The sequence below is a fragment of the Cervus canadensis genome, chromosome 12 (assembly GCF_019320065.1).
Source record: "Cervus canadensis isolate Bull #8, Minnesota chromosome 12, ASM1932006v1, whole genome shotgun sequence".
Classification (NCBI taxonomy): Eukaryota; Metazoa; Chordata; class Mammalia; order Artiodactyla; family Cervidae; genus Cervus; species Cervus canadensis.
Window position 1 is genome coordinate 41221505 of NC_057397.1, and position 20299 is coordinate 41241803.

At 39.3% G+C, this 20299-nt stretch overlaps 1 protein-coding gene across 5 annotated transcripts in view; it reads right to left on the minus strand.

The window, feature by feature from the left end:
• The window catches only part of TPD52 (tumor protein D52), a 117863-nt gene that overhangs the window by 19068 nt on the left and 78496 nt on the right, over positions 1 to 20299 (minus strand). For all 5 annotated transcript variants that reach the window (XM_043483172.1, XM_043483168.1, XM_043483169.1 and 2 more), the window contains exons 2-4: positions 11782 to 11897; positions 1945 to 2093; positions 54 to 155 (exon numbers count right to left, since the gene is read on the minus strand). In XM_043483172.1, the coding sequence (XP_043339107.1) occupies positions 54 to 155; positions 1945 to 2093; positions 11782 to 11897 (367 nt within the window). The remainder of the gene's footprint in view (positions 1 to 53; positions 156 to 1944; positions 2094 to 11781; positions 11898 to 20299) is intronic.

The following is a 20299-nucleotide window of genomic DNA, read 5'->3' on the forward strand; positions in this document are numbered from 1 at the left end:
AACAGAGTTTAATCTGCCTCATCTTAATTAAGCAAGGAAAAATGAGGACATACTTCACATCTTCCAGCTTTTTGGTGATGACAGAGCCAACAGACGAAAAAGCAGCTGAAGCCTTCTGTCCGGCCTGAGATAAGGTTTCAGAGGTCTTCTTGTACCTATATTAAATCATAAAAGAACAGAGCAAAGAAAGTAAGCTAGCCTTTCCAATATCCATTATGTGGTGACAGAGGATGAGATGGTTAGATGGCATCACCGACTCAGTGGACACACATGTGTGCGTGCTAAGTTGCTTCAACTGTGCCCGACTCTTTGTGACCCTATGTAGCAGCAAACTCTGGGAGATAGTGAAGCACAGGGAAGCCTGGCATGCTGCAGTCCATGGGGTTGCAAAGAGTAGGACACAACTTAGCAAGTGAACAACAACGATCTTTTTAATTTCCATTACGTAGAGTTCAGTGATCACCACCTCTTGGAGAACTCTCAAGAGAAAAAAAAATAGAAAGTCCAAAATTCTTCATGACTGCCAAGTCAACATCATCACATCATCTTTTACTTAACCACCATTCCAAACACAACCTTCTGCAGCAGCCTGGGACAGCTAGAAAGGCCTGTAAAGGCAAGGCTGAAGAAATCTGGGTAAGAGTTAAAAACAGTTATGAAGCCAAGATCAAAATGGGCCAGAGGTTAAATGAAACTATGTCTTTTATTTTTTTTTCCTTTTTCACTTAAGCTAAATAAAAAACAAAAATGAAATCAAATTCCTCACATTCCTTTCACAACTTATTTCCTAGAAAGGGACCAGAAGCAAGGTGGGATCCAGGAGTACTTTTTAATCACCCAAACCAATTTGGGGCAGCATAAAGAGATTTTTCAGTTTTCCCTATATGTAGAGTTACCAAATAAGGACTGGTGCATTCTCAACAGGGTACATAAAAGGTAACAACACTTCAAATGACTCGAGTGGGACATTTGCTGCAGCACAAAAGCAGAAAATTTACCACCTCCCTCCTCCCATCTACGCAGGGATTAGTGAAGGGAAAAACTAAGACAGACAAAGGAATATGGTTCTTACCCCAAAGAGGTTAAAATCCCCACATTGTAGAAAGGGGTGTTCAGGCATTTTTACTTACCTCGTCAAGATCAAATACCAAAAAAAAAGAAAAAGAGAAAATGTTTCAGGTGATACAAGGAATGGCGTCCTGCATGTTCTCCCACTGCCTACTTATATGGATAGAAAGGGAACCAAGCGGGTGGGTACCCCTGTACTGTCATCTTAGGACGCAGTCAGCCTTGCTGCTGCTGGTCACCGGCTCAGCAGACGGGACTGCATAGGGAACACCGTTCGCAGACTCGGGAAACGAAGCTGCATTTTGATAATGCTGTATAAAAACCGCGTGACCAAAAAGGACCAGAAGATTAAGGAGTGGTCGTCTGCCATTCGCACACATCAGAGACGGTGACCTGGGAGAATCTCATGCCATGTATAGAGCAGGGTTAAAAAAAATAAAGGCTCTGTACTTGGCCAGATCTTAGTTCAAACAGTGCCTCCAGACTTTGAGAGATCTGTGACCTCAACACTGATCTGATCCTGTTTCCTTATCTAAGGCTATCTCACTACCCACTCTACTGGGCTATTCTGACGACCAAGTGACTCATGTATGTATCTGGTAAGTCAGTATATAACATTTTAAGAGCTTAGATTTTATTTCTTCAACTCACATAGGAGGCTGGTTTTCTCTCTATACCCTAGAACAGTCCAAAAGACCAGTTAGAGAAGACTCAGATACCCTTGAGAACGGGGGTGGTGGGGAAGGTTGCCCTGTGCAGCATAGACAAAAGCTGCAGAAACCTCTTCGGTCCCTTTCCACCCCTCCCCGCTTCCAGACAAAAGCAGCAAAGTGTCCCCTAGGTTCTCTAGAAAAAGGTAGGGTCAAGGGCACATACGCAGATGTAGCTGTCACATCTTGCCACCCTTTGGCAATGTTCTGTTTTAGTTCCTGTAGTGAATTGATCCCAAGTTTCCGCTTGATCTCCGCTAGGTGCTTCTCTTTTGCTGCTAACACTTGAGACAGAGTCTGGATTTCTTCTTCCACCTGTGAGGAGCGGGGTTGGAGTAGGAATAAAGTCAAAGAGTTAAGATGATGTACCCAAAATTATACTCAAAATTTTAGTCATTTTAAAATATTTTAGATTCATTTCTCTGCTTCTTTTAAAGCAATATAATATGTTAAGCAAACGGGTTGCTTGTTGATCTCTCCTGTAAAGCTGCTTGTCTCTCTTCTCTATATTTCAGTCTTGAGTTGTTCTCAGTCTCTCCCCTCTTCCTATACTTCCTTACTCAGTTATGTCACAGAGGTTCAGGATTCAAACCTTTACACAGATAATATTCAAATTATTCTAGCAGCTACTCTCCTGACTGCTGGGTCTGCATTTCCAGCTGAACATTGATGTATGAATGCCCATAAAAACTCACATTTATGTATTAAGTTAAACTAATCTGAAGTGAAAAGTGAAAGTGTTAGTTGCTCAGTTGTGTCCAACTCTTTGAAACCCCATGGACTGTAGGCCGCCAGGCTTCACTTGTCCATGGGATTCTCCAGGCAAGAAGACTGAAGTGGGAAGCCATACCCTTCTCCAGGGGTTCTTCCTGACCCAGGGATCGATCACACAAACAATTTGAATTCCCACCAAAATACACACAACCATGCCAGATCAAAACACAGCCATATTGCATACTTCATATAAGTTTATGCGTGCATGCATGCTAAGTCCCTTCAGTAGTGCCCGATTCTTTATGACCCTATGGACTGTAGCCCACCAGACTCTTCTGTCCACAAGATTCTCTAGGCAAGAATACTGGAGTGGGTTGCCATTCCCTCCTTCAGGGTATCTTCCCAACCCAGGGGTCGAACACATGTCTCTTGTGTCTCCTTTATTGGCAGGTGGGTTTGTTTTTGTTTTGTTTTGTTTTGTTTTTTTACCACTAGCACTACCGGGAAAGCCCCATATGAGTTTATACTTCCAATATAAATCACAGTTCATACTGTCAATCTTTGTACCTGTCAAAGTCACAGGCATAAATAAAACACACTCTCTCCCAGAGTCCTGCAGAAATGTGGGCCCCTCTGATGCTGACTGACCAACCTCAGCTTGGTGGTTAGAAATGGGCTCCTGACCCATCAAGTGGCTACTAGCCAGTGAATTGCCTGGTGTGCCAAGGGATGCTCGAATAATCAGAGTCTTATTCAGGAATGTAGTTTGAGAAACTAAGATCACATTGGAAGGAGAAGCTGAAAAGACTTGGATAAAGAAGCCCTGAAGGACAGGTGGGACACAGCGAGATTATGAGATGTTGAAAGTGAAGGTGAAGTTGCTCAGTCCTGTCCGACTCTTTGCGACCCCATGGACTGTAGCCTACCAGGCTCCTCAGTCCATGGAATTCTCCAGGCAAGAGTACTGGAGTGGGTTTCCATTTCCTTCTCCAGGGGATTTTCCCAACAGAAGCTTAAATATACTTGAGGAGGCCAAAACTATAAACAGCAGCTATGAAGAAAAAAAAAAAAAATAAAGACAGAGTAGCGGCAAAGGCTCAGCTAGGAAAACGGAGGGAAAAGGCAGACCCACAGACAGAAGCAGACACCCAGGGGAAGAGATTTTGATCCCAGAAGTCGAAAAACTTGGGTCCCTGAAGTATAGTTGCCCCTCCGTATCGAGAGGTTCCACATCCACAGACGCAACCAAATGCAGATTGAAAATATTCAGGGGAAAAAAAAGTTCCAGAAAGTTCCACAAAGCAAGATCTTGAAACTGCCATGTGCTGGCAATTATTTACATAGTATTTATGTGGTATTTACATAGTGTTTACATTGCACTAGGTATTATAAGTAATCTAGGGATTATTTAAAACATATGGAAGGATGTGCATAGGTTATATGCAAATATTATACCATTTTATACAAGGGACTTGAGCATCTGTGGATTTTGATATTCACAGAAGTCCTGGAACCCACTCCCTGCAGACACTGAGGGACGACTGTATATTCATTAATACTCAAGACCCTCAGAAGGAAGCTTCTCTATGCTTATTGCAAAGCTATATCTCAGTCTTGACCTACACAATACTTCTATGCGTTCAAAGACAGCATGGCCTTTAAAAACAACATAGAGTATTGTTAAGCGAACTGAGAGCACGCAACAAAAGGAAAGAAGAATAAATCCAAAGTGATGTGACTGCCAAAAAAAAACCCCAAATAACATACTCTTAGATGGCATTAATTAGAATACAGGCCCAGAACAAAGATAATCATCCATGTTTATAAGACTCCGGGCTTCCCTGGTGGCTCAGACAGTAAAGAAGCTGCCTGCAATACAGGAGACCCGGGTTCGATCCTTGGGTCAGGAAGGTATCCTGAAGAAGGCAATGGCAACCCACTCCAGTACTCCTGGTTAGAAAATTCCATAGACAGAGGAGTCTGGCGGGCTACATGGGGTCCACATACACAAAACTCTCTGACATGAATCAAGAAAAATGGAATAATGAGTAGAAAAGTTACTACAAAGCTATGATAATCAAGATTGTGTGGTAGGCTTGAGAGTCTAGAAATAAACCCATACATTTATGGTCAACTGATTTTCAACAAAGATACCAAGCAATTCAGTGGAAAAGAATACTTTTATTCCACAAATGGTGCTAGGACAACTGAATTTCCATATGCAAAAGAATGAAGTTGGACCCCTAAGTCAGACCATATTTATTAAGATGGATCAGAGAAATCTAAGTGAAAGAGCTAAACTATACAACTTTAAAAAAAAAAAAAAGAGGTAAATTGAAATAATCTCAGATTAGACAACATCTCTTAGATATGACACCTCAAGCATGAAAACCAAAAAATAAACCAACATCATCAAATTTTAAAACTGATGTGCTTCAAAGGATACCATCATAAAAGTAAAAAGACAGCTAACAGAATTGGAAAAATGTTTCCAAATTACAAATCTGATAAGGGCCCAGTATGCAAAATATATTAAAAAACATAGCTCAATAACAGAAAAGCAAATATCCAATTAAAATGGATAATGGATTTAAATAGACATTCCACCAAAGAAATATACAAATGACCAATAATCATATGAAAAGATCACCAATACCATTCATTCTTAATTAGAGAAGTTCAAATAAGACACTACTTCATCCCTAGTAGTATGGTATTCAATAATCAGTAAGACAAACAATACCAATAAGACAAATAATATCAAGCACTGACAAGGGTGTAGAGAAATTGGAACCCTCATACATTGCTGACTGGAATGTACAATTGTACAGTTTGGCAGCAAAATAGCATGACAGCTTCTCAAAAAGTTAAACATGGAGTTGCCATATGACCCACAAATTTCATTCCTAGGTATAAAACAGGAGAACTGAAGGCATATGTTCACCCAAAAACCTGTACATGAACGTTCAGAGCAGTATTATTCATGACAGCCAAAAAGTAGAAACAGTCTAAGTGTCCAACAGCTGATGAATGGATAAACAAAATGTGGTGTATACTTACACAATAGAATATTATTCAACCATAAAAAGGAATGAAGTACTGATAGGTATTACAACATTGATGAACCTTGGAAACATTATATTAAATGAAAGAAGCCTGTCACAAAAGACCACATGTTGTTTGATTCCATTTATAAGAAATGCCCTGAACAGGCAAATTCATAGAAATAGAAAGTAGATTCGTGTTTGCCAGGGACTGGGGAGAGGGAGGATTGGGGTGAACACTAGAGGGAACAGGATTTCTTTTGGGAGTGAGGAAATGTTTTAGAATTAGATAGTACTGATACTTGTATAAACTTGTGAATACACATAAACCAATGAACTATACACATTAAAAGAATGAAATTTGATGTAAATTACATCTCAAAAAGAAGTTTAAAAAAATGGATGGAGGAGATTTTTATCTCTTAATTTCTACAACTATTTCAAGCAGTAATTCTAAGGTGAAAATAGAAAATTATCATGTTTTAAATGTAAATGATTTTATTACATATAATTTTTAGGATAATTATTATCATATTTTATTATGATATCATAATCTTATATATGATGGGCTTCCATGGTGGCTCAGTGGTAAAGAATCTGTCTGTGATGGAGGAGCCACAGGAGATTCAAGTTCGATCCTTGGGTCAGGAAGATCCCTTGAAGAAGGGAATGGCAACCCACTCCAATATTCTTGCCTGGAGGATCACATGGACAGAGGAGCCTGGCAGGCTCAAGTTCATAGGGCTGCAAAGAGCTGGATATGACTGAAGAGACATAGCACACAAGTATGCAAAGTAAGAATATATCTTCCATATCTCATGGAGTTTTCATAAAAATTGTATAAACTTCTGATTGAGTGTAAATACTATACAAATAAAAGCACAAATGCACACGCATCAGAGTTCATGGGGATGGACACAAGACCCAATGTTGTAATGTAAGACCTTTGACCTTAATCTTCATAATTTTGGATTAGGCAATGGTTTCTGACAAGTAACAACTAAGGCACAAGTCACCAAAGGAAAAATAAATTCAACTTCCTCAAAGTTAAAAACTTGTGTGCTTCAAAGAGTGAAAAGGAAAACCCACAGAATGGGAGAAAGTGTTCACATAGTATATGTCTGATAACTTCACTTGTTAAATAATATTACATAATCTGTTGGGCGATTTAGATCTCTGTTTCCTCCTCTGCCAAACCATAAAAAAAGTAATACCTGCCTCATAACGTTGTTATGAGGATTAATGAGATAATGACTATGAACAGTTCAGCCACCCACGCAGCAATAGTCTGTAAATGTTAGTTGCTATTACTATTAAGTTAATATCACTGATAATGAAATAATTATACTGAGGGCTGCAACGATTTGGAAAAACTGTTCTCTCACATACTATGAGAAATCTTCTGGCTAGCGTTTTGGCCTTGTTGGTGTACATGGAAATGACTGTGTTCTTAACACCCAGTAAGCCCAGGAATTCTATTAATACTTCTAGGAATTTATTCTGAAGAATTAATTAAAGGACTTCCCTGGGGGCACAGTGGATAGGAATCTGCCTGCCAATGCAGGGGACATAGATTCGATTCCTGGTATGGGAAGATTCCACGTGCTACAGAGCAACTAAGCTCGTGCACTGCAACTACTGAAGCCTGTGTGCCTAGAACCTGTGCTCTGCAACAACACAAGCCACCGCAATCAACAGCCCAAGCACCACAACCAAGAGTAGCCCCGACTCACTGCAACTAGACAAAGCCCAAGCAAAGCAACAAAGACCCAGCACAACCAAAAGTAATAGAATTTGAAAAAAGAACTAATTAAAGAGGTGCCTAAAGGATTATATGTATCTCCATCAAAATACTGTTCATAATAGCAAAAAAGGGAAATAACTGAAATGTTTGTAAATGATAGGCCCATTAATTAAAAATGGGCTTGCAGCAATTAAAAGAACAGGCTATTCTGCACCAATTTAAAATGAAATTGTATAAGATTATTTACTGCCACAAAATTTTTTTTGAAATTCAATTAAGTGGAGAAAAGTTATAATTGTGTATTCTGATGTCTTCTTAAAATACTGAAATATTATAGCAATACATACATAGAAAAAAGTCTGGAAAGAGATAATCTAAAACTTTTATGCTATAAAGGTAATTTTGCTTTTCTTCAGTGCTTTTTGTTTTTACGATAAACATATGCAACTTGTATAAAAAGTATTTTTGTTTTCTCTTTTCAAAATAACAGTATTAGGTATGTACCAAAAACTCTATATTTTTCATTCTTACTCTCCTGATAGGGTTTATCACCAATCTGCCTTCCCCATCCTATCCCCACCTAGTTTATAAAATCTGATGTAAAGAGGTAGATAGAACGAATAAGGAAACAGGAGGTCTGAACACTATAAATCAACTATAAACAGAACACTTCACCCCAAAACAATAAAATACACCTTCTTTTCAAATGTACATGAAACATTCTCCAGGACAAAGCATACTGTTAAGCAACAAAACAAAGCTCAATAAATTTAAATAATATAAAATATCCTGACCAACCATAATGGAATAAATCTAGAAACCAGAAACAAAAGGAAAACTAGGAAATTCATAAATTTATCCAGTTAAACAACACACTCTTATGCCAGCAATGGGTCAAAGAAGAAATCAAAAAGAAATTAGAAAATACTCTGAGACAAATGAAAACAAATACACAACATATTAAATCTTATGAGATGAGTAACAATAGTGCTCAGAGTGAAATTTGTAGCTGTAAATGCCTACATTAAAAAAAAATATTTCAAATCAATAACCTAACTGTACACTCTAACAGAACTAGGAAAAGAAGAGCAAACTAAAGCCAAAGTTAACAAAAAGAAAGGAATTAAAGATTAAATTAAGTTAAAGATTAACAGAAGAAAGGACAGAAAACCAATAGTGAAAAATCAATGAAATCAAAAACTATTCCTTAGAAAGATCAATACAATTGGTAAACCTCTAGTCAGACCAACAGAGGGTAAAAAAGAGAAGATGCAAATAACTAAACTCAGAAATGAAAGTGGTGACAATACTATTAACCTTATAGAAATAAAAAGATTGTAAGAGAATATTATGAATAACTAAATGCCAATAAACTAGATAAATGAAATGGATGAATTCCTAGAAATTCACAAATGATTGAAACTAAGAAAAATTAGTCTGAACAGACTTATAACATATAAAAAGATTGATTGAATAATCAAAAATTTCCCAACAAATAAAAGTCCAAAACAAGAAGGCTTCATTGGTGAATTCTACTAAACACTTAAAGAAGAATTAAGGCCAAGTCTTCTCAAATTCTTCCACAAAAGAGAATGGAAAACTTCCTAACTCATTCCAAGAGGCCAGCCATTACCATGATACAAAAAACAGACAAAGATATAAGAAAAGAAAATTGCAAGTCAATCTCTCATGAATATAGGTACAAAAATACTTAGTAAAATACCAGCAAACCAAATCCAGAAACATAGTTAAAGGATTATATCATCAAGGCCTAGAATACATAGACCTAGGATAAAGTGGAATTTATTCTAGGAATTTAAGGATGACTCAAAATATGAAAATCAATTAATGTAATATACCATATTAATAAAATGAAAGGAATAAATACATGATTATCTTAATAGGTGCAAAAAAGCATTTGACAAAATCCAGGACCCTTTCATGATAAAAATACTGAACAAACTATGAATAGAAGGGAACTTCCTTAATATGAATAAGTGTATTTATAAAAACCAAGAGTTATCATCACACTGAATGATGAAAGACTGAAAGTATTTCCCCTAAGATTAGAAACAAGACAAGGATACCCACTTTCACCACTGCCATTCAACATAGTCCTGGAGGTTTCAGCTAGAGCAATGGAGAAGAAAAATAAATAAAAGCCATCTAAAATGGAAAGGAAGAGTAAAACTACTTTTGATTGCAGATAACATTATCTTATATAGAGAAAATTCTTAAATAATTCACAAAAAAATAGAGCTAATAAGCAAGTTCAACAATGCTGCAGGATATAAGATTAATATGCAAACTTCAGTTGTATTAATATTTCTACACATTAGCAATGAAAGATCTGAAAAGTAAATTAAGAAAATTCTATTTATAATCACATCAAAAGGATAAAAACGACTTCAAAATAAAGGTAACTAAGGAAGTATAAGACTTGTGCCCTGAAAACTACAAAACATTGCTAAGCTAGAGAAGACCTAAATAAATGGAAAGACACTTCACGTTCATGGATTGTGAGATTTAATAATGTTAAGATGATTATAATCTTAATTGTATTGCAATAATACAATACTCTCCCAAATCAATCCTCAGATTCAGTAATAACCCTAACTAAATCCCAATGGCATTTTTTTGTGTGTGGGTGGAAGTGTAGATTCTAAAATTAATATAGAATTGCATGAGACTTTAAATAACAATTTTGACAAAGAAGAAAAAGGTGAAAAGGTCATACTTCTCTATTTTAAAACTTACTACAAAGCTATAGTAATCAAGAGTGTGATATTCTCAGGAGGACAGACATATAGATGAATATATCAGAATTGAGAATCCAGAAATAAACCTTTACATATACATGAACTGATTTTTGACAAGGATGCCAAGAGCATTCACTGATAGTCTCTTCAATGAATGGTACTAAAAAACCTAAATATTCACATGTGAAAGAATAAAATTGAACCCTACCACAAACCATATATAAAAATTAACTCAATGGACCACAGGCTTAAATATAAGCTTTAGGAGAAAATATTGTATAAATCTTTATGATCTAGTTTTGGAAATGGATCCTTAGATATAATGCCAAAAGGACAAACAACTAAAGAAAAAATAAGTTGGACTTCATCAGAATTTAAAACTTTTGTGCATTAAGACAATATGAAGGAAGTGAAAAGACAATGTATGGAATGGGAAAAAATATTTGCAAATTAATATATCTGATAAGGATCAAGTATCCAAAATATATAAAAAGCTCTTGTATCTCAACAACAAAAAGACAAATAATGTTTTAAAATGTGGGAAAGGATTTGAATAGACTTTCTCCAAAAAAAGGTATGTAAATGACTAATATGCACATGAAAAGATGCTCAATATCTTTTTCATCAGTGAAACACAAACCAAAAGCACAAGATACCATTTTACAGTCACTAAGGTGGCCAAAATCAAAAAGACAGAAAATAAAAAATGTGGCAAGGATGTAGAGAAGCTGGTGGTGGAATGTAAAATGGCAACCCTGCTGTGAAAACAGCTTGGCAATTCTGGAAAATCAAAGTTAAACATGGAATTACCATGTGATGAGCAATTCTACTTCTGAGCATAACCCAAAGGAATTGGAAATGGGTATTCAAATGTACTTTTACACAAATATTCCTTAGCTGAGTATCTACAATAGTTAAAAGGTGGAAACCACCCAAATACCCACTCAACAAATGGACAGATAAACAAAATATAATAGATACATACAAGAGAATATTATTCAGCCATTAAAAATCAGTGAAGTACCAATATGAGCTCAACAAGGTTGAACCTCAAAAACATTATGCTAAATGAAACAAGTCAGATACCAAAAATCACATGCTATATGACTGCATTGAAATGAAATATCCAGAATAGGTAAATCCATAGCGACAGAAAGCAATTAGTTTGTTGCCAGGGAATGAGGGAGGGAAGAGTGGGCATGCCAGCTTAGTGAGTATGGGGTCTCCTTTGGACATGATGAAAATGTCTAGATAGAAATGACAGTTGCACAACATTGTGAGTTTGCTAAATGCCACTCAGCTGTACACTTTGAAATGGTTGATTTAAAAAAAAAATAAAAAAGAGGAAGGGAGAGAATGAGGAATGGAAAGAAAATTCAAAGAGCTTCTATTCACAACATTGCCAAAGATAGAAAGAAGTCACTCAAAGCAATTGAAAGCCAAGTGCATCAGGGCTAGTGAAGTCACTTAGAAGACATTCACTGGTCGCCCTCATCCATTTCTAACTTCACACTCTACTTCTCAGACCCACTTTACCCATAGATACCCTTCCTCATATTAAAAATCAACTGGTCTCATATGTTCCCATTTCCTCCTCCTCACTCAAGCTCTTTAGGGTGAGTAAACACACATTGTTTTCTCTCCCCTGAAAGTGACTAGAGAATATCACCAGGTACTTTAGAAAAACAAATGACAACATATTTTAAGTGCAAAACGAAGCTCCCGAAGGATGGCTCCTTTACCTTTGCAAGTTCTCTTCTCAGCTCCTCTCGCTCCTCCTCTGTCAGAGTCTCGGTAGCACCAATCGTGGCGGCAACATCTTCTCCTTCCTCAGGTACTGGGTCTGTTCTCAGCAGACCTTGTTGAAGACAAAAAAAAAAAAAAAAAAAGTCTGTAAAGTATGAAAGCTAAGTAAAATTCTCCTTTGGACTCCTTCACAGCCCCAGCCAGAAGAAAGCCAATGAGGTAAGAGCCATATCTCATCTTTCTGCCTTTAAAAGGCCTGGCTATCCTGGGAAAGTACACACACACAAAAAAAAAAAACCCAACACACAACTTATGAGCTAACTACTAAAAACCACCAAATTATACTCTTTCAAAATAGGAATTTAGAAAATACAGCATTCTCTCAGCTTCTGTTCATTTCTCCAGTCACAATATACTTAGTGCAAAGCAGAAGAGTTAAGAGGCCAAGAATGAGATCTTGCCAAGACTTTAAATGCTTAACTAGTAAATCAGCATGACTAATATTCACAAAAGGAGACTGTAAATGTCTTTAGCTTCCTCTACTAATCAGATTCAACTCTGAAGAACCGCCTAAAGAAAGTGTATTCCATTTCTCTCCCTAGTGAAAGTAGGAGACACCTTCTTGTAACTTTTTAAAAATATGTCTCATCCACTCCAGGCAAGAGAATTCCACGGACAGAGGAGTCTGGCAGGCTACAGTCCATAGGGTCACAAAGAGTTGGACATGACTAAAATGACTTAGCATGCACGCATTCATCCACTCAAATTTCATGAACAAGTTTACAGTGGCCAGAGGGAAGGAAAAGGGAAAAGGATAATTTGGGGGTTTGGGATGGACATGTACACACTGCTTTATTTAAAATGGATAAACAACAAGGGCCTACTGTATAGCACATGGAACTCTACTCAATGATATGTGGCAGCCTGGATGAGAAGGGAGTTTGGAAGAGAATGTATGTATATATATGTGTGTGTATGACTGTGTATGTGTATGTGTGTATGTGTGTATATATATGTACGACTGAGTCCCTTCCCTGTTCACCTGAAACCATCACAACACTGTTAATCAGTTGCACCCCAGTATAAAATAAAAAGTCTAAAATATAAAATTTTTTAAAAAATGCCTCATCCAGATAACCCTTTAGAATAAAACCCTAATTTATATGCATGCGTGCTAAGTCACCAAATCATATCCGACTCTTTGCAACCCCAGGGACTGCAGCCCCCCAAACTCCTGTGTCCACAGCATTTTCCAGGCAAGAATACTGGAGTGGGCTGCCATTTCCTACTCCAGGGGATCTTCCCAATCCAGGGCTTGAACCCGAGTCTCTTGCACTAGCAGGCAGATTCTTAACCACTGAGCCACCAGGGAAGCTCCTAATTTATCTAGGGTTGGCCAAAAAGTTCATCCGAGTTTTTCTGTAACATCTTACTGAACAAAATGAACTTTTTGGCACAATATATTCAGAGAAATGACGAACACCCATATAAAAGTTTTTCACATAAGACCAATCCTGCCACACCCACTGCCCTGAAAACAGCCAGTGTCTACCTATCCACCAGGAAGAATTCTGTATTTCCAGAGAGCAGCCAGGGAGGCACCTGTCTCTCGGCAACTCCCCTTTCTTCTGCCCAACCAACCAAGTACAAGGCTAAGGGCAAGTTCAGCGAGGCCCCTGATCCTCAGGTGCAGAATTTATGAGGGCACTTAATTCAATGTAAATAATTTTAATATTTTAATGCAACATTTTTTTAAAAATCAAAGCTAATTCAAAGAATCCATGATGAACAAAATATCAAATTCTTAAACAGACAGGCTCAGTATGGCTGATTTTTCCTTTTTCCTCAGGTTTATCACAGCACTGTTTCAGATCTTGTCTTTATTTAAAATGTTAGTATTTTGTTCATCATGCATGGGTGCTTAGTCACATCTGACTCTTTGCGACCCCATGGACTGTGGCCTGCCAGGCTCCTCTGTCCATGGGATTCTCCAGGCAAGAATATTGTAGTGGGTTGCCGTGCCCCCTCCAGATCTTTTTGACCCAGGGATCAAACCCTCATCTCCTGCACTGCAGGCAGATTCTTTATTGCTGAGCCACAGGGGAAGCCCTTGTTCATCATGAATTTCTTGGATTTTAAATTTCTTAAAATAATGCATTAACATAATACTTATCTGGACTGAAGAGCTTTTCAATGCCCCCTTAAATTTTACACCTGAAACAAGACCTCACTCACCTTTCCACAGTCACTGTTTTGTCATCCATTTTCATGGTTTGGAATTTTCAGTCTCCTCTAACAATAGCTTTTTTTTTTTTTTTTTAATATTTTTTTAAAGTCTTTATTGATTTTTTTACAATATTGCTTCTGTTTTATGTTTTCGTCCTCTAGCCATGAGGCATGTGGGATCCCAGCTCCCCGACCAGGGATTGAACCTGCACCTCCTGCATTGGACGGCGAAGTCTTACCCACTGGACCAGCAGGGAAGTCCCATGGTAACAGCTCTTTTGCAGAGGGAACCAGAAAAAGGTCTCCTCCTCTTCCTGCTTTTCGCCTCTTTCTGCCAGTGAGCATTACCGTAATCACACTGTTCCCCACCAGCCCCCACGTCCACTTCTGGGAAGGGCTAGCTCAACCATAGTGCCAATGTGGCACCCACCCAAAGCAAGATGCCAGGTAGCAGATGACAGATGTAGCAGGCGGGCAGAGATAGAGGAGAGAGAACAAGCCTGTTGTTCAACAAGCAGCGAGCACCACGGCAAGCCAGGAGAAGTATTTGTATGTCCGTACATACATTGAGTAAAAGTACAAAGACGCTTGCTCCTGGCCTATTGTATGTTCACTGCACAATAGCAGCTGATAATTAAAATGACAACAATCAACAGCATAACAGTGCCTACCTGAAAGGTGTTTACAGAATTGTTCAAGGCATCAAAGTAATACAAATAAAACAATTCAAAAACTGGAGTGGTGAATAGGGTATGATTAAGTCCTCTCATGCAGAAATGACACGTGACAGGTACAATCAGTGGATGGAAAGGCTCAATGAATAGTTGCTTCTGCAGGCCCCTCCAACATATCTGCAAACGGATTGCCCAAGTCACGATCGAAATCTTATCATGTCACTCTCCGGCTTAAAGTGGTTCCTTTAGTGGTTCCCTGTTATTTTCAAGTCAAAATTCAACCCTGTAGTTAGTACACAAACCTTACTGGATCCATCCGCTGCTATCTGGCACTGGAAGCTTGAGCCAAAACAGACTGTGCCAAGATGCTGTACTACGTACGGTCAGCAACCACAGAGGAGGGAACTCCCTGGTGGTCCAGTGGTTAGGGCTCTGTGCTGTCACTGCCGAGGGCCTGGTTTCAACCTCTGATCAGGGAACTAGGATCTCACAAGACTCACGGTGCAGTCAAAAAAAAAAAAAGAAAAAGAAACCACGGAGGACGGACCATGAACGCTTGCAAATGGGTCCATCTACCAGGTTATTTGAAAAAGAAGCTTCAGCAGGAGAGTGGAAGAGAGGCACACAGGCAGCAATTGTACAAGGCAAGGGAGGAAGCACCGAGACGGAGCTCCCTATAAACATTCTTCATTGTATTTTTAATGTTTTGCTCAGACGTCTCAAGTTCGCTAGGATGCAACAAAGCCCAACAAAACTCAGGCGCTAAACTTACCTTAAATAACAAAGCCTCTTTTGTGCTTTTTAATAAACTCTATTTTGTAAATCTGCTTATGGGGGAAGATGCAATATCTGATGATGATAATAATAATATCTAATAATGCTTTATGAATAACTGTTCAACTCCAAAAATAATCTAAGATGATTCTATTAATACTAATCAAGAATTTAGTTGAGCTGCCAGGGAAAATAAGTGTCTCAGAAAACGGGGTTCTGGGATTGTCCACAGTTAGCTTTGGGACGACCAAAATGACCTTGAGATTTTATATTCACAGTCTAAGAAAGCTAGTAATTACATGTCTGTTTTTTTCATATTAGCCTGTAGGTGGCAGCAAATTATCAATATTAGAATTTAAAGATGAGGTTTGTTTTATGATCATCAACTAGGGAAAAAACTGGAAATTAAGGACATGAAGAAAGAACAGAAAGAAACTGAAATCATCTGAAAAAACCTAACAATCATGACTTAGGAAAATTACTAATAACCACAGCCACTGCCACAAAGTGCATTCTATTTATATCCAAATTTGAGCTGAGTGATCCCAATACATTACATCATTTATGTGTAACACTTGTGAGACAAGGATCACCATCGCCATTTACAGGTGAGGAAACTGAAGCTTACAGAGGTTAAATAACTTCCCCATGGTAACATACCTGAATACATGGTGGACAGGATTGTAAACCTGAACATTTTAATTGAAAGCATATGCTTTAAATCACTGATTATGCAAAACACAAATAAAGACAAAAGTAGGGGGCCGAAGGTTAGACTTGGGAGATACCTAGAACCAGTAATAAATAAAGCTGTAAAAAATGTAGAATAGATCAAAAGCAGTCCTTAAATGACTTTCTAGGTATTATCTACCCTATTTTGTTCAGTAAGAGTATATAACTGGATAACCAATCAGAACGTACTGTATAGCACAGGGAACTCTGCTCAGTATTACGTAACAACGTAAATGGTAAAAGAATTTATAAAAGAACATATGTAACTGAATCAGTTCGCTGTACATCTGAATCTAACACAACATTGTTAACTGTACTCAGTATAAAATAAAACGTTTTAAAAGGGGGAGTGAGAGTATATATTGTAGAGGTAGAATCTGGCATTTGGGAAATTCTCATTCATAACACAGAAGTTGGGAAATGGAAACGCTCTAAAGATTACTGAAAACTGAATAATTCAGAAAATTCCTATTTGATCATTAATTTTAATGTTTCTCCTCAGAGTCTGACAGAGATCTATTTTTAAAATAAATAAGCAGGAATAAGCAGGAAACGACATATTTATTGAGATCTAATACACTAGCCACTGTGACAAGAGATTTAAACGTTTACACGTTATCTAAAACACACACACACACAAGGCTCTTACAACCATCACCCAATGAGACAAGCAGTATTTGTAGTATTTATTCCCATTAGGAAACTGAGGCCCTCTGAGGTTCAGTAATGTGCCCAGAGTTGCAGAAATTCAAACACGGGTCTTCCTAACTCTAAATCCTAGCTCCTTGGTGCATACTTTTCTTAGAGAAATTCCAAAGAGCTGGGAAGACAAAGAGCTGATCAGAGGAAAACTGGAAGCAGAGGGCTTTTCACTCCATTGAGGCTTGAGAACACAGCGGGATGCCTGGCTTGAAAGTCACAGATGCCATTATTGAGCCCAAGTGACTGCAAATTGGTGATAATTTGTTTTGTCAGGTTATTACCATTTCAGCCACTTGCTTAATAATTCTTAATAATTCTTCTAGCTGTGCAAACAGATTGACAACCTGTCTTCAACTGCACACATGGGATCACCCTAAAGAATTTCATCTGGGGAGAAGAGCCTGGCCTCCACGCCCGGGTGAACTGTTGGGCGATCCATGGCCAAGAGATCAACGGACATGAACCAGGAGGAACGCGCCCTTAAGTCCCAAGACACAGTGTTTTCTTCTACATTTTACGTCTTCTTACTGGAGATCATTGTACAACCAACTGGCTAAGTGGTCCTTGCCACTTAGGACCTTGCAAGGTCCTAAGAGGTCCTTGCCTCTCAATGTGCAAACCTATAAAACAAGGTCCTAATGTCACACCCTTATCTTTACACCTCAGGACTCACCCAGAACAAAGCAAATGTCTGTAAATACTTCATTTGAACTGACTTATTCGTTACAGATTTGTTCAAACGAAGTTTCTCTTTTCTCTCCTCCCCTCCCTATGCCCCATGCATAGCCATCCATTTGCCACGTATTTCCCAAAATTTCAACCAAGGAAGAAACTAGTTTTTTAAATAGAAATTTAGAACCTACCCTTAAAGCTACGCCAGGACTGACAGCTTGGTGGGGACCTCTCTGCTCAGTGTGGTGGGTGCAGCCCAGAGCACCCCAGAGTGGAACCCCTCACTGAAGTGGTTCTCTCTTCCCTCCAGTTCTTCATCTTTGACTATTTTTTTCCAGTTAAGGTCAACTGTTTCCCTTCAAGGCTTTCTATGATTATCACTTGAAACGTTTACAATCATCTTCACACAATTTTAAATCTGAAAAGAATTTTGGATCATTTAAATTCAAACACTTTGTTGTGTAAAGATAGGAAACACAGGGCAGAGATTTTTAAAATCAGATGATGTTGTGGGTTGACTTGCATCTCCCCCCAAAAAAGATACACTCTACTTCCAACTCCCAGGGCCCATAAACGATGTGTTTTTATTTGGCAACAGGGTCTTTGCAGATGTAATCAAGACGACGTCATATTGGATTGGAGGGTGGAGTGGGCTCTAACCCAATGACTGGTGTCCGTACAAGTAAAAGGAAGTTTGACTCAGTGACCTGGAGAGAACACTGTGTAAAGATCCAGAGCACGCAGAGGGAGCACCTGGTGTGATGCTGCAGGACAGAGACTGGAGGGATGGAGCGCCAGCCAAAGCAAGCCAGGGGGCTTCCCTGGTGGCCCGAGCAACAAGACGCAGCACAGCCAAAATAAATAAATTGGAAAAAAAAAAGAGAGAGAGAGAGAGAGAGAGACGGGTTACCAGCAGGAAGCTAGAAAGAGGCAAGGAAAGATTTCCCTGCAGGTGTCAGAGGGAGCATGGCCCCGCCGACGCCTTGATTTTGGACTTCCAGCCTCCAAAACCATAGAGGTAATACATTTCTGTCATTTTAAGCCACTCAGTCTGGGGCGCTTTGTCATGATAGCCCCAAAGAACTGAGCTCCGGGAAACTGAACCCCAAACCCATTACCTGTTTTAAAAAGACAATAATACCACCTAGCTCTCTGGGTTTTTAAAGAATGTTTTAAAGGGTCATGAAATAAAAGGTGGGCATATACTCAGTGTTTGATGAGTACCTGCTGTGACTCACCTCCCCAGGTCCTACCAGTCCTCCTGGCTATTTCCTCTCCTCTTCCGTTCCACGAAGCCTGACCCCAAAGGGCTCACTTGCTCACCTCCCATCACTCTCCAAGCCCCTCCTCCCCCTTCAACTGAGGACAGTGCTCCATCAGATCTCACGCCACAGCTCCAAGTGGCGCAGACTGAACCTCGCTCTCAAGTCTCTGGTCCCCTGGCCCCTCCCCGCCCCCTCGCCCTCCCTAGGTTTTCTTCCTGCGTCTCTGAGATGTGGCTCCGTCTCCCTCTCTGCCAGCCCACTTCACACCCCATCTATCTGATCGCACCCCACTCAGGCTGTCACCACGCTTTGCTTAGATTCTTGTCCCAAAGCTGCGTGTCGGTCTGTCTCCTCCACGCCATTCACTATCCTGCCACCAGAGGGCGCTGTCTGAACCGTGACTCGGACTACGGCACTCCTTGCCTTCAATCCCTGTGTGGCTGCCCGCCCCCTAGGAAAGCTCCCTGCTCTGGACAATCTGGAGCCCACCGACTCCACCTCCCGCTCCGGTCCTCACTGCCGCTCCCACACTCGGGGCTCTCCCTGCATCTTCCAAACTGCAGTTCCTCTAGGGAATCCTGTTTTACTAATTTTTTTTTTCTTTAAGGAATGTATTAACGCAAAGGGTAAGAAAAAGTAAATGGCCTCCCATATTCTTTTTCCCAATATTTTTTATTATGCTAAAATATATAACATACCATTTACCATCTTAACCATCTGTTAATAATTTAATTTTTTAAACAACAAAAACATTTTGTATTGGGGTATAGCCGATGAACAACATTGTAATAATTTCAGATGAACAGGGAAGGGACTCAGCCATACACATACATGTATCCATCCTTCCCCAAACCCTCCTCCCATCCAGGCTGCCAGGTAACATTGAGCAGAGTTCCCTGTGCTATACACAGGCTTTTGTTGGTTATCCATTTAAAATATAGCAGTGTGTACATGACCTTCCCAAATCTCTTAACTATCCCTTCCCCTCCCCCCGCAACCATTTTTTAAGCACAAAAGTCAGTGGCATTAATTACACTCACAATGTTGTAAGACTACCTTCACCATCTCTTTCAGGATCATGCTCTCCTTTTCTTATGTCTCTGCGAATGTTAGTTTCTCTTCCCGAAACCCTCTCCTTATTTCCAAGTCCCACTCATTTCAATAAAGGATTAGGAAAACTCTCCTGCTCCTGGAGGAATTCTCTGGCCCTGGTGGCCTGGGCCCACTCTGGGCATAACGCCCTCTGTGTATTGTCTACTGTACTCCGGAAAGAGCTGGCTGGGCAGTTTTTGACCCGAGCACTGTGCTCTGATCCCGCAGCTTCAGCCCCACACAGAATGTGGTGCAGAGTGCCTGGAGATGCTCAGCAACACTATCTGAATAAATGAATTGCAGGAAAGCACCCTCTGGAGTAAGGAAATGGCAGCCCACTACAGTAATCAGGCCTGGGAAATCTCATGGACAGAGAA